At 37.8% G+C, this 17,362-nt stretch overlaps 1 protein-coding gene across 1 annotated transcript in view; it reads left to right on the top strand.

Moving 5' to 3' along the window:
* The window catches only part of adgrb2 (adhesion G protein-coupled receptor B2), a 353,452-nt gene that overhangs the window by 266,615 nt on the left and 69,475 nt on the right, over positions 1-17,362 (top strand). Inside the window, exons 19-21 of the mRNA XM_047383933.1 lie at positions 14,597-14,700; positions 15,032-15,134; positions 15,582-15,732. Coding sequence (XP_047239889.1) covers positions 14,597-14,700; positions 15,032-15,134; positions 15,582-15,732 — 358 coding nt within the window. The remainder of the gene's footprint in view (positions 1-14,596; positions 14,701-15,031; positions 15,135-15,581; positions 15,733-17,362) is intronic.

The following is a 17,362-nucleotide window of genomic DNA, read 5'->3' as shown; positions in this document are numbered from 1 at the left end:
TTGCTGGTTTTGAAACTAACTTTTTAAAACCTTGGTTTACTTTGATACTGCAAAGCAACAAGGCATACTTAGGAGTAGTCATAGAATACTCTATGATCCACACATTCTGAGTAAGGCAAGGCAAGTCTGTACATTTATTACCATTCATACACAAGGCAATCTAAGTGTTTTACATGACATTGAAGGAAAGAAACAAAACAGCAAAATATAAGCATGAAGCTTTTTAAAGATGGCCATTGAAATAGATAGATTTTGTTTGTGGTGGATCATTCCTCTTAATATGGCTATATGTTTTGAATGAGCATGCTGTTATAAGATTTTTATTTAAAATATAATTTTTAAAGAGCCAAAATGCTTTGCACTCTTATCTAAATTCTCAGGGCATTTGGAAGAGAAAGAGGCCCACAGCATCACATATGTTCCACCATAATTAATAGAGGACACATACTAATGTTTTTGTTCACGTAAAATTGTTCTGGAGTGTTTGTCATCAAAACGTTCAGGCTTGATCTCACCTGACTAGTTTTTCTGGCATTCTTCTCAAAGAGCTGATTGTTACATTGCTTTGAAAGTTTATTATTTTTTTACACTCCTTGAGATCATCATCACTCTCTGTGGTGAAAAATAATTTAATTAACCTCCAGCCTTGTTTGTCACTCTTCCAGCTGTTTATGCTTTTTATTTATTGCACTGACTGTAGATTTGGGAAAGTTTAGGCAAATATTTTTTTCTTGTAGCCATTTTTTGTGATATGGCATGTTTTCTTCTCTTTCCCATTTTGAATAAGTGCTAAAAGAAATTGGCACATGTGTGATATTATCTTCATAACACTGGGAAATAGAATGCCATAGATTGACTATAAAGTACACTGCTCAAAAAAATAAAGGCAACACTTAAACAACACAATATAACTCCAAGTAAATCAAACTCCTGTGAAATCAAACTGTCCAACACTGATTGACAATCAATTTCACATGCTGTTGTGCAAATGGAATAGACAATACGGGGAAATCTTTGGCGATTAGCAAGACACACTCAATAAAGGAGTGGTTCTGCAGGTGGGGACCACAAACCACTTCTCAGTACCTATGCTTTCTGGCTGATGTTTTGGTCACTTTTGAATGTTGGTGGTACTTTCACACTTGTGGTAGCATGAGACGGACTCTACAACCCACACAAGTGGCTCAGGTAGTGCAGCTCATCCAGGATGGCACATCAATGCGAGCTGTGGCAAGAAGGTTTGCTGTGTCTGTCAGCGTAGTGTCCAGAGCCTGGAGGCGCTAACAGGAGACATGCCAGTACACCAGGAGACATGGAGGAGGCTGTAAGAGGGCAAAAACCCAGCAGCAGGACCGCTACCTCCGCCTTTGTGCAAGGAGGAACAGGAGGAGCACTGCCAGAGCCCTGCAAAATGACATCCAGCAGGCCACAAATGTGCATGTGTCTGCACAAACGGTCAGAAACTGACTACATGAGGATGGGATGAGGCCCCGACGTCCACAAATGGGGGTTGTGCTCACATCCCAACACCGTGCAGGACGCTTGGCAATTGCCAAGAGAACACCAGGATTAGCAAATTCGCCACTGGCGCCCTGTGCTCTTCACAGATGAAAGCATGTTCACACTGAGCACATGTGACAGACGTGACAGAGTCTGGAGACACCGTGGAGAGCGATCTGCTGCCTGCAACATCCTTCAGTATGACCGGTTTGGCAGTGGGTCAGTAATGGTGTGGGGTGGCATTTCTTCAGAGGGCTGCACGGCCCTCCATGTGCTCGCCAGACGTAGCCTGACTGCCATTAGGTATTGAGATGAGATCCTCAGACCCCTTGTGAGACCATATGCTGGTGCGGTTGGCCCTGGGTTCCTCCTAATGCAGGACAATGCTAGACCTCATGTGGCTGGAGTGTGTCAGCAGTTCCTGCAAGATGAAGACATTGAAGCTATGGACTGGCCTGCCCGTTCCCCAGACCTGAATCCGATTGAGCACATTTGGGACATCATGTCTCCCTCCATCCACCAATGTCACGTTGCACCACAGACTGTCCAGGAGTTGCCGGATGCTTTAGACCAGGTCTGGGAGGAGATCCCACCGGAGACCATCTGTCGTCTCATCAGGAGCATGCCCAGGCGTTGTAGGGAGGTCATACAGGCACGTGGAGGCCACACACAATACTGAGCCTCACTTTGACTTGTTTTAAGGACATTACATCAAAGTTGGATCAGCCTGTAGTGTGTTTTTCCACTTTAATTTTGTGTGTGACTCCAAATCCAGGCCTCCATTGGTTAATACATTTTAATTTCCATTGATGATTTTTGTGTGATTTTGTTGTCAGCACATTCAACTTTGTACAGAACAAAGTATTCAATGATAATATTTCATTCATTCAGATCTAGGATGTGTTATTTGAGTGTTGCCTTTATTTTTTTGAGCAGTGTATTAGCAGTTTAACTTCAATAAGTAAAATATGAGTTACAAAAAGTTGGTTTAGTTACATTTATTTTATAATAATTGCTTGGGATGCTGTGGCATCAGTGATTTAGGAAAATAAATACCCTACTTTTTCCAAGATTTATTCACTGAATAAATCTGTTCAAATTAAATGTATTTGTGTGAGGATGTGCTTATTAATTGTAATTTTATGTTAAGGCTTTTTAAATACCGTTAGCAGTTGTTAGGGTTTGAAAACGTTTGCATTGTTTATCACTCATGTCTGCTCTAAGTGCTTTTCCCTCCTACATGCCACAGAAAGTGATATAGGTCAGACGAGTGAGTTATGCTTTTATCAGCAACATCTAGGGATTGGTACCAAGTCCTCACTCCCTCTTTGTTTAAAATCAAGACACATGAACGCTAACCTTTCTGACCCCACACACACACACACACACACACACACACACACACACGCACACACACACACACACACACACACACACACACACCCTGAATGTTTGTTGAACTGTATGTGAACCAGCATGTATAAATAAAGAGAGAGGGGTGCCAACACTTTTGTAGTCTGCACTGCAGAGTGTGAACTACCCTTGCTGCAAGTAAATCTGACTCTGTATCGTTCTTGCCTCTGAGTTGACTAATTAATACCTAACAGCAGTGCTGCCAATAAGGTGCTTTGGTCAGATTTATGCCATTTTAAAAACAAGTTCTGTTGTTGAGACTAGAAATACCCGTCAAAGATTTTGTGATGGATGTGCGAAGAGGCAGCTAGACACTGGATTTAAGTTGTCTAAGGAGCTTCCTATAGAGGGCGCATTAACAGACATGCTGATGCGAAATACATGTTGATAGAGTTTTGAGGAAGAAACATGTAAAGGAAATGGGGAACTGACTGGGTGACATAGCTAGACAGAGAAAGAAACTGAGGGGGTGGTATAGGGGCTGTGTGGGAGAGGAGGGAAGGGGAGTCTCAGTGAGAGGAGATAAGTAGGTTAAACTTCCTGAGCTGAAAATAGCCATCTTCTCCATCAAATGGTAGCCAAGCTGCCCTGGGGAACTGGCCATATTCACCAGAACCTCAGTTCGCTCATGCTAATCTGTAGTCACTATGTTTCATGCTCATACACTCTGTCCAACAGCTACGTATTATCACTCCATCCTTTTAGTGCATGGCATTTGTATGGCAGAAAGTAGCCTCAGGTCTTTTGGGTTTGTGTGAGTAATTTGTATTCATTCATTTAATTTTTGTCACAGACTTCCATGAGATGATGCACTTAATCTTAATTAATTTTAGATATACAATTTATGCATGCTAATTTTGCATTATAATCAAATTACCACTATGAGGAGCCTATTGTAATTGTAGTATTTCTTTCTTTCTTTCTATCTTTCTTTCTTTCTTTCTTTCTTTCTTTCGTGCTGCATGCTGGGGGTTGGTGGTGGAGTGTGTGGTGAGTGGACTGAGAGATTGAGAACTTCTAACTGTGCTTTTTCTATCTTTAATGTGTCTTTTTGAGTATTTGTCTTTGATTGAATTGTGTTGGTGAAGTTGATTTAAGAGTTACTGATTATTTTTCAGTAAGTAGGAACCGGCGTTTTGCTGGTTGTTTGCAAAACGCCGGGAATGGAGTTTACAAAGCTTATGAGGCAACATGGTTTTAAAATCATACCTAGTTGTCCCAGCACTACAGTGGAGGAGTGTAGTTTGGCAGTGGGAGAAGTTGTTGGTTGTAGCAGCATTAAATCTGCTGAACAGTGCCGTGGTTATTTTTGTTGATAGTGTGGAGAAGGCAAACAAATGATTGAAAAGGATATTGTTGTAAATGATGTGTTTTTGTCAGTTTCTCCGTTGAGTACACCTGCTAAAAAAGTGACAATTGCAAATATTCCTCCGTTCATCAGTGATGAACTGCTGGTGAGAACTGTCACGGCACGGGAACATTATTTCCCAGATCAGAAAGCTGCCTTCGGGTTGCAAGTCACTGCTGTTAAAGCATGTTGTTTCACATAAAAGACAGGTCCTTATGATTCTGAATAAAAAGAATGAAGACCTTAATTTAGTGTTCAATGTGCGAGTGGAGGACTTTGATTATGCCATTTATGTGACTTCAGGCATTTTGGTGTGTTTTGGTTGCAGAGAAGTTGGTCATTTAGTTCGAGTATGTCCCGGAAAAAATCTTCCTAATAATAATACGGAGCAAAGGGGAGATGAGGGAGGCGAAAAGATGCTGAAACAAATTGAAGACAAAGATGCAGAGAGACCAGAGACAAATGAAACAGATGGAACAATGTCTGAGAATCCCGCTCAGACAGAAAACAAGTAAATGAAAATAGTTTTGAGGGAGAGGATGAAGAACAAGTTGTGCAGATTCAAAGTCAGACAGTGTTAGTTTCGCAGGGAAATCAAGAGGATAACTTTGTGGAAGAGCAGAGTCAGTGTTTACTAAAGTCTCAACAACAGAAAACGAACACAGACGATGTAGAAGATATGGGAAACAGTCAAATACTGGAAGAAGATGAAATTGAGTTTTCTGCAAAAAGGAAAAAAACTGAGTGTGTTATTAGCTCTCAAACTGAAAATGAAGTCAGAAATTACACAGAAATGGAAAATTCAGGAAAGTGTCTGGAATTAGAAAGCAATATGGATGAAGAGGAGGGAGGGGAAGATGAATGTTGGAATGAAGATAGTTTGGCCAGTTCATCCTGTAAATCTTTTGTGCCCAATCAACAGAGGAAACGTTATGATGTTCAAAATGTTAAACTTTTTTTGAAAGTTACAAAGAATATGAAAAATGTTAAAGTAGAAGATTTTTTTCCTGACAAGAAACTTTTTCTTCTGTATGTGAGATCTCAGTTGAATAATAAAAGAAAGGGGACTATACTGACAAAGAAGTTTACCGGTTAAAAAAACTGATCGGAAAACTTAAACAAGAACTTAATAATGGTGAGGAGTCTGAGGCTTGATAGTTTTTTGTCTTTTTTGTTTGTGTTAATCCTTACACCTTTGGGAATGAGCCACTTCAGAGTTTCCACCTTAAATCTGAATGGAGCCAGAGATGTGAGGAAGAGAATCAGTGTGTTTGAATTAATAAATCTAAAACATCTGAATGTGTTGATGATTCAAGAAACACAGTAATTTTTTTAATGAAATAGACTGGAGGAGAGAATGGGAGGGTGAAGTTATTTTGAGTCCTTTAAATCAGACCAGTGGTGGAGTAGCACTTCTTTTTTCTAAAAACTTTTTACCAGAGTCATGTGAAGTTGAGGAGGTGGTAAAAGGTAGACTAATGGTGGTGAAAGCAAAGTATGAGTGTTTTAATATTGTATTTGTTAATGTATATGCTCCAAATACAGGACGGGAGAGGGTTCTTTTCTTACATAAACTCGAAGATGTTTTATGTAAATGTCATGCTGAAAGTTTTCTTTTTTTGGGTGGAGATTTTAACTGTACAGAAAATGATAAATTGGATAGGAATCATTTTGAACCTCATCCAGCTTTAAAAAGTTGCTTAAAGCACTTAATAGATGCATTTTCATTAGCTGATGTATGGAGAGAATTACATATTCAAGAAAGACAATATACATGGGCCAGGAGGACGGGTAATTCTTTTTCTGCAGCTAGGTTAGATAGAATATACAGTTTTAGACATAATCTTGGTATTTTCCAAGAGTGTATTATTCATCCTGTTAGTTTTTCTGACCATGCTTTGGTGTCTTGTAATGTTTTTATTGCCAATCTGAAACATAAGTCTGCTTATTGGCATTTTAACACTACTTTATTATTAGATGTTAATTTTAAGAAGGCATTTAGGTTTTTCTGGAGTATTCACAGATCTAGAAAAGAGGAGTTTATATCTATAAGGCAGTGGTGGGATCATGGTAAAACTGAAATTAAAGAATTCTGTCAACAGTACACTGTCAATGTTTCATCTGATTTAACCAAATCTATAAGAGATCTGGAGACTGAAATAGTGGAGCTGCAAGTTTCTGCACAATCCACAGGAGATCGAGGTTGTTTAGAAAACCTCAAATCCAAAAATGTTGCTTTGGCTGATTTGCTGGGATCAAGGACACAGGGAGCATTGGTTCGGTGTCGATTCCAGAAGGTTGCTTTGATGGACACCCCTACAAAGTTTTTCTTCTCATTGGAAAAAAAAAAAAGAACAGAGCAAGTTCTTGCATGGTTTAAAATCGGCTGCCGAGGTACTTTTGACTGAAGATGGGGACATCAGGCGGAGAGCAGCAGAATTTTATGCTGATCTATATAGCTCTGAATATGCTGAGGATGAAGAAAGTTTTGATCATTTCCGCAGTGGTCTTCCGAGAGTTTCTGTGGAGTTCACCAAGGAGTTGGGAGAGCCTTTAGCTCTGGATGAGGTTCATGCTGCACTGCAAAGTATGGAAGGAGGGAAAGCACCTGGCATTGACGGACTTCCAAGTGAATTTTACAGGGCTTTCTGGTCAGACCTCTGCATCAACATCATGGAGATTTTTGAGGAGAGCATTGCTGAAGGACTTCTTCCTCAGAACTGCAGGAGAGCAGTTCTCACATTGCTACCGAAGAAAGGTGATCTTCAGGACATTAAAAACTGGCGACCAGTCTTTCTGTTGTGTACAGACTACAAACTGTTGTCAAAAGTGCTGGCAAACAGATCGAAAAGGGTGATTGATCATATTGTCCATCGAACACAAACTTACTGTGTGCCTGGCAGGTCTATGCTTGATAATATATCACTTATTAGAGATTTTTTGGAGGTCTCTGGCTCATTTGGTTGCAATGCTGGTTTGATTTCTTTGGACCAGGAAAAGGCTTTTGACAGGGTTGAGCACCGTTACCTCTGGAAGGTTTTGGAAAGGTTTGGTCTCGGCCCTGACTTTATTGTCAAGATTATGGTTCTGTATGAAAACATTTAGAGTGTACTGAAAGTTAATGGCTGCTTGTGTAAACCTTTCAAGGTTACAAGAGGTGTTCGACAAGGTTGTTCTTTGTCAGGAATGTTGTATGCTCTTTCAATTGAACAATGTTAAAGAATATTAGATCACATATTGATGGTTTAACTTTACCGGGGGTTTGATGTGTCATTTATTTTATCTGCATATGCTGATGATATCATTGTTATTGTAAAAAGTCAGGAAGAAGTTACTAAGTTGGATAAACCTCTCTGATTAATTCTCTCCTTCCCCAGCCTGTCAGTTTAGGTGGATGGATATGCCATACCCTTTCCACTTTTAAATGTTGGATTGAACTCTGTAAAATATTAAAAGCATGGGATAGTGTGCTATAGTTTAACTTAAACATCTCCACAATATTATTATTTACTTGTGCAGTGTTTTCCTGGGTCTTTATCAAGGTGTTTGTTCATTGAAGTACAACAAACCTCTGAGGCCTTAAGAGAGAAATTTGAATCAAACTTGGATAACCAAATGGACTCTATTTAACAATTAATTGTCTTCTGAAGGCAATTGGTTCCACTCTGTTTTATTTAGGTGTATCAGATTAAAAGATGCTGAATACATACCCACCACACTTTTTTGATTTATTTGTCTCCCTTTCCAGTTATCCCACACTAATTCACTATGATTGGTCTGTAACATAAAATCTATTAAATTTGTTCCAGTTAGTAGCTGTAGCGTGACAAAATATGGAAACATTCAGCTAGGCACTGTATACTTTTCATTCCACATGTGTTGATTGTGTGATTTCTTAGATTTTTAAAATGCACTTTGACCTTCCTCTCTACATAACATCAAAAACAATTATCTTCTGTTGTCTCTCCCTCTATCCCTGGCACTTCCCAGTTTCCCGAAGCAAACGCTTTTCATATGCCCCCTTTGTTTCTTTTGTTGCTCTCTTTCCTTATGAGATGGTTTTGATTTAGTTTTACCTCCTTTCTCCCACTTGTGTATTTTTAGGCTGTATTTGTATGCTGTATTGGTATTCCAACCTATTCCAGTTTCCTCTGGAGAAATTGGCTTTCTTTGATGGGCCCGGGAAACACCACTAAAAGGGAAGCTTTGACTTTGTCTTGCTTTTCCCTTCTCCCTGCCCCCCTCCTTCCTTTTAGGTACTTGTCCTTAATTCTCCCTGCTCCATTCCTCAGTGAATTTCTTCACTATTCATTATTTTCAGGTTGCATTCCTTGGAACATTTCCAGAGAAAAAAAAGAAGTACCCTTTCTTGGATTAGTATTGTGAGTTCTACACATCTTTGTGACGACATAGGCACATACTCATGCGCACATTCCAGTTATATGGTGTGTGTTCTTAATTAAATGTGTTGTTAAAGGCATCTCATGTGTTTTTTACTTAAAACACTAAATTTTTTAGGATAAAAGAAAGGGCCAGAGCTATTGCTGGAGGTAAATGAAGGTAAATAGTGTGATTGAAATCTTAAAAGCCAAACAAACATGAGGCCCATTTTGGTCTCAGCGGGATGTGGGATTTATATGTGGCTTCAGTTGTTTGTTTTCTTTTTCTTCCTTTCAAAGGCATATCTTGAAAGCACAAGTGTGCTTAAAAGTATGTTCTGAATTACTTAATTTTGCTCAGTTATCTAATATTTATTTTATCGTTACGTGGTGTATGATGTCTTTTACTGACAATTTGTTAATAAAAAAAGCATGCCTCGATGTGTCAGTCATAGTAAGTAGCAGTAAATTGAAATCATTGCACATCTAGGTCTGGGACATTTTATATAGGATACAAACCAATGGTCAAAATGGTTGCTAGTACCTATAGCAGAAAAAAAAAAATGGAGAAGTGTAATTACATATCATTATCCAACTCCAATTCACTGTAATACACTCTCGTAGTTCTGATTAAAGGTAATTACCGTATCTATCTATCTATCTATCTATCTATCTATCTATCTATCTATCTATCTATCTATCTATCTATCTATCTATCTATCTATCTATCTATCTATCTATCTATCTATCTATCTATCTATCTATCTATCTATCTATCTATCTATCTATCTATCTATCTATCTATCTATCTATCTATCTATCTATCTATCTATCTATCTATCTATCTATCTATCTATCTATCTATCTATCTATCTATCTATCTATCTTTGACAAGAAAAGGCAAGTTTATTTGTATCGTATTTTATAAGATGAAAACATAACAAAAGAAAATGGGAAAAACATTTTCATTGTATTTTAATTATAAATGAAAATAAATAAAAGTTGAACTACAGACTGAAATTAATGATATTCCAGTTAATAGTTTAAATGGAAAAACTCAAATGAGAGCAAATGAGTTTTTAACCTTGATTAAAAAAAACAAAAAAAACTTAGGGGTTCAGCATTTTTGGACTTTTTAGAGAGTTTCCTCCAAATTATTGGAGCATAAGAACTGAATGCTGCTCCATGTTAGGTTCTGATTCTGCAGACTACACTTGAACCATAAGACCCGAGTTGTCTGGAAGTCTGATAAAATAGCATTAAATCGTTAATGTATTTTGGTGCTAAGCCATTCAGTGATTTACAAACTAACTGAAGTATTCTATTCTATTCTCTGAGATACAAGAAGCCAAGAGACCTTAGTATTGGGGTGATATGCTCTGCTTTCTAAGTTTTAGTGAAGATCCATCCATCCATCCATCCATCCATCCATCCATCCATCCATCCTTGTTGCACAATTTCAGAAAGATATTTTATTGCAATACTACTTTTGACGGTTGTATCAAAGACAGTAAGAGACTGCATACCTCCGTCAACCAATATGCTGTCTATCACTGGTGTCATAGAACAAAATAAATCCCTAATCACCAATATTTAATCAATTCTTCCTTGGGCTAAAACACGCCTCTGATTAAGAAAAAAGAAAAAACAATCATAATTATTTGTCGTAACATTTTCCGGGAAGTTCTTAAAACCCACAGAAAGACAGACAAGCAAACTTCTGTTGTAATACACTTGTGTGAGGAAGATGCTCAGGAATGTACATTACGTTCTCCATTTTAAGAAGCATGCTTCTTTGCACATTCATCTCTAGAGGTTCCACAGCAACCCCCAGATCAAAATCTGTTTTCTTTATCAGTTTGCTAAGTTTTTTAGCTCTAACGGAGGTACTCCAACAGATGTTACCAAAGAGAATGCACTCTTTACAACATAATTGTAGAAGATTTGCAGCATATTACTGCAAACACTAAAGTAACTATACATCCTCAGGAAGTACAGTCCTTGATCCAAGGCAATGTGAAGACGTCCGTCTGTGTCCTGTGGAGTTTCTGATCTTACTGTAGGCTGAATTGTGTTAAATGCACCAAAAAACAGAACGGAATCCTCACAGGGCTACCTGCTTTTTCCAAATGACAGTGGCAGTGTTGAAGCGGTGCATGATGGCATATTTAATTCTGTTGGGCCATCATTTAGCAGAAAGAAGGACTGATCAAACTGCACCTCCCAGCATTTATTGCAGTTCTGGAATTCCGCTGACCTTCACATAACTTGATTACATTGGAAAGTCACACACACTGACATAAATCTTATTGCAATGCCAGGCACATCGGAGCATCTCCCCACAGGTGGACCTATTAACTTGCTCGACCGGCAGACCTTCCAACAATCCAGCCCGAAACCTAGTTTTGGGGAGTTTGTAATGCCATTTTACATTCTTCAAGTAACACTTATGTGTCTGGACGAATAGGCAGATCCAGGATAGTCATTGCATTATTTTGACCTGTGGGAAAGACCTATACTCACATACAGTACAGATCAAAAGTTTGGACACACCTTCTCATTCAAAGAGTTGTCTTTATTTTCATGACTATGAATATTGTAGCTTCACACTGAAGGACTCAAAACTATGAATTAACACGTGCAATTATATACTGAACAGAAAAGTGTGAAACAACTGAAAATATGTCTTATATTCTAGGTTCTTCAAAGTAGCCACCTTTTGCTTTGATTACTGCTACACACACTCTTGGCATTCTGTTGATGAGCTTCAAGAGGTAATCACCTGAAATGGTTTTCACTTCACAGGTGTGCCCTGTCAGGTTTAATAAGTGGGATTTCAAGCCTTATAAATGGGGTTGGGACCATTAGTTGTGTTGTGCAGGAGGTGGATACAGTACACAGCTGATAGTCCTACTGAATAGACTGTTAGAATTTGTATTATGGCAAGAAAAAAGCAACTAAGTAAAGAAAAATGAGTGGCCATCATTACTTTAAGAAATGAAGGTCAGTCAGTCCGAACAATTGGGAAAACTTTGTTCCATGTACACACATGCCCCAACATTAACACTAATAAATAATAAGTAAACCTCAAGGGTTTAATTATGTGGATAATGTCCTGTTGGCACCTTGAATAAATATTAATGGTGGCAGTCTATATTTCCTGTATACATTTGATGTATCAGCAACTATATCCTAATGTACTACCCTTAGCATAATAATACATATATTTGGCATTCTTAAATTCTCATAAAAAAAAATAAAAAAAAGATCTAATATATGTTAATGCTGGATTCAAGTCAACTTTAAAAGTGTCCCCAAGTGCAGTCGCAAAAACCATCAAGCGCTACAAAGAAACTGGCTCACATGAGGACCGCCCCAGGAAAGGAAGACCAAGAGTCACCTCTGCTGCGGACGATAAGTTCATCCGAGTCACCAGCCTCAGAAATCGCAGGTAAACAGCAGCTCAGATTAGAGAACACGTCAATGCCACACAGAGTTTTAGCAGCAGACACATCTCTAGAACAACTGTTAAGAGGAGACTGTGTGAATCAGGCCTTCATGGTAAAATAGCTGCTAGGAAACCACTGCTGAGGACAGGCAACAAGCAGAAAAGACTTGTTTGGGCTAAGGAACACAAGGAATGGACATTAGACCAGTGGAAATCTGTGCTTTGGTCTGATGAGTCCAAGTTTGAGATCTTTGGTTCCAACCACCGTGTCTTTGTGCGGCGCAGAAGAGGTGAACGGGTGGACTCTACATGCCTGGTTCCCACCGTGAAGCATGGAGGAGGAGGTGTGATGGTGTGGAAATGCTTTGCTGGTGACACTGTTGGGAATTTATTCAAAATTGAAGGCATACTGAACCAGCATGGCTACCACAGCATCTTGCAGCGGCATGCTATTCCATCCGGTTTGCGTTTAGTTGGACCATCATTTATTTTTCAACAGGACAATGACCCCAAACACACCTCCAGGCTGTGTAAGGTCTATTTGACCAAGAAGGAGAGTGATGGGTGCTGCGCCAGAGCAGTAATCAAAGCAAAAGGTGGCTACTTTAAAGAACCTAGAATATAAGACGTATTTTCAGTTGTTTCACACATTTTTGTTCAGTATATAATTCCACATGTGTTAATTCATAGTTTTGATACCTTCCGTGTGAAGCTACAATATTCATAGTCATAAAAATAAAGACAACTCTTTGAATAAGAAGGTGTGTCCAAACGTTTGGTCTGTACTGTATATCCATTCAAAGTTCATTGTTTCTTCTCATATTGTTTAGTAGTTTAGTGAGTGTTACTAGTTGTAGGTGGAGAATTTCATTAGCTGACATATTTGACTGTAAGGTTGAAGTATTTTAATTAATAAATTTACGTAAAAGTAAAAGTAATTTGCCCAAAAGCCTGTGCTCATATAATCCTTGCTTGGTTAACTGCCTGATAATACAATTACGTTTTGGTGATTTTGGTAAAGAGTTATTAACTATTAATTCCACTTATAAAATATAATATTAAGTGCTAGTAGCCAACAGTCACAGTTTATAGTATATTTTGAATATTTAAACATTGTGAATGATTTTGGTTAGGAATTATGCAATAATAATTATGATTGCTAAATTATAATTTTAATAAATATCCATTATTAAATCATCATAATTGCCTAACAACTCCAACACCATGACAAATGCAAACTGCAGGGGGTCCTGAAAGATACTTGTTTGCTTATTCAGGACCAACAAGTCTCTCCAAGACCTTCATGATGAGGGATGTCAGGACAACAGGTCTAAAGTCATTGTGAACTAATAGATGAATGGTTTGCAAATCCGTGTGTGGGCAATAAGGGAAGTTAGAGTACATTTAAATAAAGATATGAAGACGATAAATCCATTCATCCATCCACCCAATGCCTATAGCATTGATTGTTCATCTGCCTTTTTCAAGTATTTTAAGAACAAAATGAATGTGTTGCACAGCTTATTCTGCAGTGCATCAAACAAAAAGATTATCAAAACCAATGTTGTTGCACCTATTTGTTGTAATATTTATTGTTACCAGCTTTGACAATACAAATAAATCTGACAAAGTCATCTACCATATTTTCTGCTCTTTCTGTCTTTGTGTGTTTTTGTGTATTACAGCAGCCTCTCAATCAGTTTGAATATTTTTAAAACACTTAACAAATTTATTTGAAAGATTATTGATTACTGCAAATGAAAACTCAACATTTATTTATGTTTTTTAGAAAGTTTGAACATTACATAAAACAAATTTTAAGGTTTTTATTGCTGACTTGACAGTTTTGTAGCAGTCATTGACACTCTCCATCATGAAGGTAAGCAAAAGCTGCTCAAGCAACAACAACAGTTTTTGAGAGTATTGTGAAACAAAGCCTATTCAAGAGTCTTGGTGAGAACAGAAGATGTGGACCGTGGCTATAGTCAATTTTGTAGTAAAAAGCCACCACAAGCAGATACTTTCCAGAACATGGGCTACAGTTATCCCACTGTTTGTGTTAAGCTATTTGTGATCCCAAAACAACATAAGTATCCTACCTGGTTTAAGGAGAATAAAAGTACTCACAGTGGTCCAAAGTCATGTTTTCAGATTACCCATCCTGCCAGAAGGACCAAAACCTGGTTTAATAACCATGTATCACTGTGCTTCAGTGAGCAACATGCTGGCCTGACCTAAACACTATGGAGAAACATATTGTTCGGTTTTCATTATTTGTAAGCCCTAATTATCAAAATTACAATAAGCACATGCTTATCACACCGTTTATATTGTTTGAGTTTGACTTTTTGAAAAATGTACTGAACCAAATTAACATTCCGGTGATAATCTAGTTTATTGAGGAACAATTGTAAATGAGCTGTGCCTTCAGCCTTCTTTTGACCAAAGTAGAAAAAGTGATTTACAGTTATTATTAACCACCTTTTTTCATCTGTCCTTCTGTTTCAGGACATGGGTCCTACCAGCATGCCCTCAGTGCCCCTTATGGTGGGCTGTGGTGTGTCCTGCACCGCTCTCTTTATCCTGCTGCTCATCTACGCTGCCTTTTGGAGGTGACTGCATGCACAAATATTTAATAGTGTGAAATCATCATCTGTATTTATACGTTCCCCCTGCGCACATTACTAATTTTCCTTCCATTCTTCTGCCTGTGCAAATTGAAAAAAAAAAATCCTAATTTGTGTCCATTAGCTGTGGTGATCAAAACAGCAATGAGGCCTAAAAAACAACAGAATAGTTCAGTCACAGCAGGGGGTGGTGGTGATTGTTTTTTCCCCCCTATCTTTCTTTTATTTTCTCTTAGTAACACTCTTTACAGATGCCAAAATCAAACTGATGACTAAGCAGCCTGTTTCTGAATCTTTATAATCTTTTGCTGCTTAGGTACATCCGGTCAGAGAGATCAATCATCTTGGTCAACTTCTGCTTCTCCATCCTGGCCTCCAATTTATTGATTCTGCTAGGACAATCGCAAACACTCAACAAGGTAGGTAATCCATGCACATCTATTCAAGACATATTTTTCGATAAACTGTGGTCTTTAATTTGGTCTTTAGTCCAAATTAGCCTATTTTAATTATTTAAAAACAAATGTGAAACAGCATACAGGATATGAGGCCAATACAATGGAGGTTTCATAGCAGAATGCTGACATTTTTGGCAGACCCCACTCTGAGCTGTCTGACTAAGCAAGCCTTCACCGTGTGGCAGTCAGGATCGATCAAGCTGAAGAACACAGCAAAGCCACCTTCAACATAAAAGAACAAAGAATGTTCTTGATTAGATTGCCTTTTTCGATTAACCACTGTTTTGTTCTGTGGAAGTTTTACTTGTTTTCTCTTTATTTAATGCCCTTACTAGCTACTCTTTGTGTTTTGTAAGGTATCTCCGCCATTGCAGTTTAAATTTTTGCTTAATTCTCTGTTCGCTGCAGGGGCTGTGTACTGTCACTGCTGCTTTCCTGCACTTCTTTTTCTTGGCATCCTTCTGCTGGGTACTAACTGAGGCTTGGCAGTCTTACCTGGCTGTCATCGGCAAAACAAGGTCGCGCATCATTCGCAAGCGTTTTCTGTGCCTCGGCTGGGGTAAGTATACACATACTTGATGCATTTTACATTAAATTGCGTTAAAACCTTGTTTAGGATTTTGTGTAACCCCTGATGCCTGATCAAAGCAAATAAAATTTATACAAAATTACTTTAAATTGCTCACCTTCAATCTAAATGGCTAAACCTGTCTGGACAAAGTTGTATGCTGGTATCGCAATACAATTGTGTTAATAAATTTACATAGTCGGGCAGAATTTCGATTTTTTTGACATTTGTTTTTTCACACATTTTATTTTCCAATTTTCATGTTTTACATATTTGTCACATTCAAACTGAAAAGAAAAAACTATTATTTTTCCATTTTCATTTTGTTTAAAATTTAAACACGTGATATTGTTAAGGTTCCTATTTTGCAGCATGTTATTTGATTTCAGTATTTCATAGGTATTCATAAGTATGAAAAAAAGAGGGTGAAAATGTATTTTTATTCCCAGACTTTAGACCCAATTAATGAAATTTTGTAAAACATTTGTATTCCTCTTTTATGGTTTTTTACAGGTTACAGGGAATTTTAATGGGATTATATTTAATAGTGTTGTTGTATTATATATCATAGACCAAAACAAGCAAGTGCATAATTGTGTATTTATATATAACCCCCTGAGTCAGTACTTTGTAGAACCACCTTTTTTTTAATTCACTGCGTTATTTTGAGGTATGTCTCTAAAACATGGAATGATCTCACCTTATTTTAACAATACCAGCTTTGCACATCTAGAAACTGAGATGTCTGACCATTCTTCTTTGCAAAGTTTCCCAAGCTCAGTCAAATTGGAAGAAGAATATCTGTCAACATAAATTATTTTATTCTTGCCAAAGTATGGAGGTAAATTTGTCTCAATATTATTCAATAAAAAAAAACTAATCTCAATCAAAAAATATTAAGTTGTGATCAAAACTTTCAGAGTTGTAACATTTTTTTTTTTTTATGGAATATTTTATTTTGGGGAGAAAAAAGAATTGTTTGAAAAAAACTTTTTTGATTAAAATGACAAATTTTTTCTCATGATGTGAAAAAAGTTATTTGCAAAACATAAACTTTTATTTGCGCATTTCAAAAAACTTTGGTTACGACTCGCTCTTTTGGTTTTGACACTGTTTTTGGTTGAACTCAAAGAATTTTGAGTACTGGGAACATGAACATCCTGGGCGGGGCCTAAAGACGAATGCTGTAAGACATTTCCCTATTGGTTAGCGCTGACTGTAGCGGCCGCTCGAACTGCAGGGCTTGTACAGAAGAAAACTGCGGTTAAGTGAGCCGACAGTCAGAAATAAGCGGTCACGCCAGCCGACACCAGCTCTCTCTTAAAGATAAGCGTAGCGCATTCAAGGTGCATTATGGTAATGGAGCAGAAAGGACCCCGATCCTGGCAACGGTTGAGAAAATAAGAGGAAAACAGAAAAGGAACCTACAGAACATTTATATTAATTACATTTTTACAACTTTCACATTCATGTTTTATGTAAATAAATAAATATTTAATATTTTACTAACAAAGTACGACAAATGCTTCTTTTTGGTGAGGTCAATGAGGTCCTGTGGGAAGTGGTCTGGACAGCTTAAAGTGCAAGAGCATCCAGATCTCCTCTGACCTCTCCTGGACTG

This window comes from Girardinichthys multiradiatus, chromosome 13, assembly GCF_021462225.1.
Source record: "Girardinichthys multiradiatus isolate DD_20200921_A chromosome 13, DD_fGirMul_XY1, whole genome shotgun sequence".
NCBI classification, from domain to species: domain Eukaryota; kingdom Metazoa; phylum Chordata; class Actinopteri; order Cyprinodontiformes; family Goodeidae; genus Girardinichthys; species Girardinichthys multiradiatus.
The sequence above is the reverse complement of the archived record's forward strand: the minus strand, read 5'-3'. Positions and strand labels throughout refer to the sequence as shown.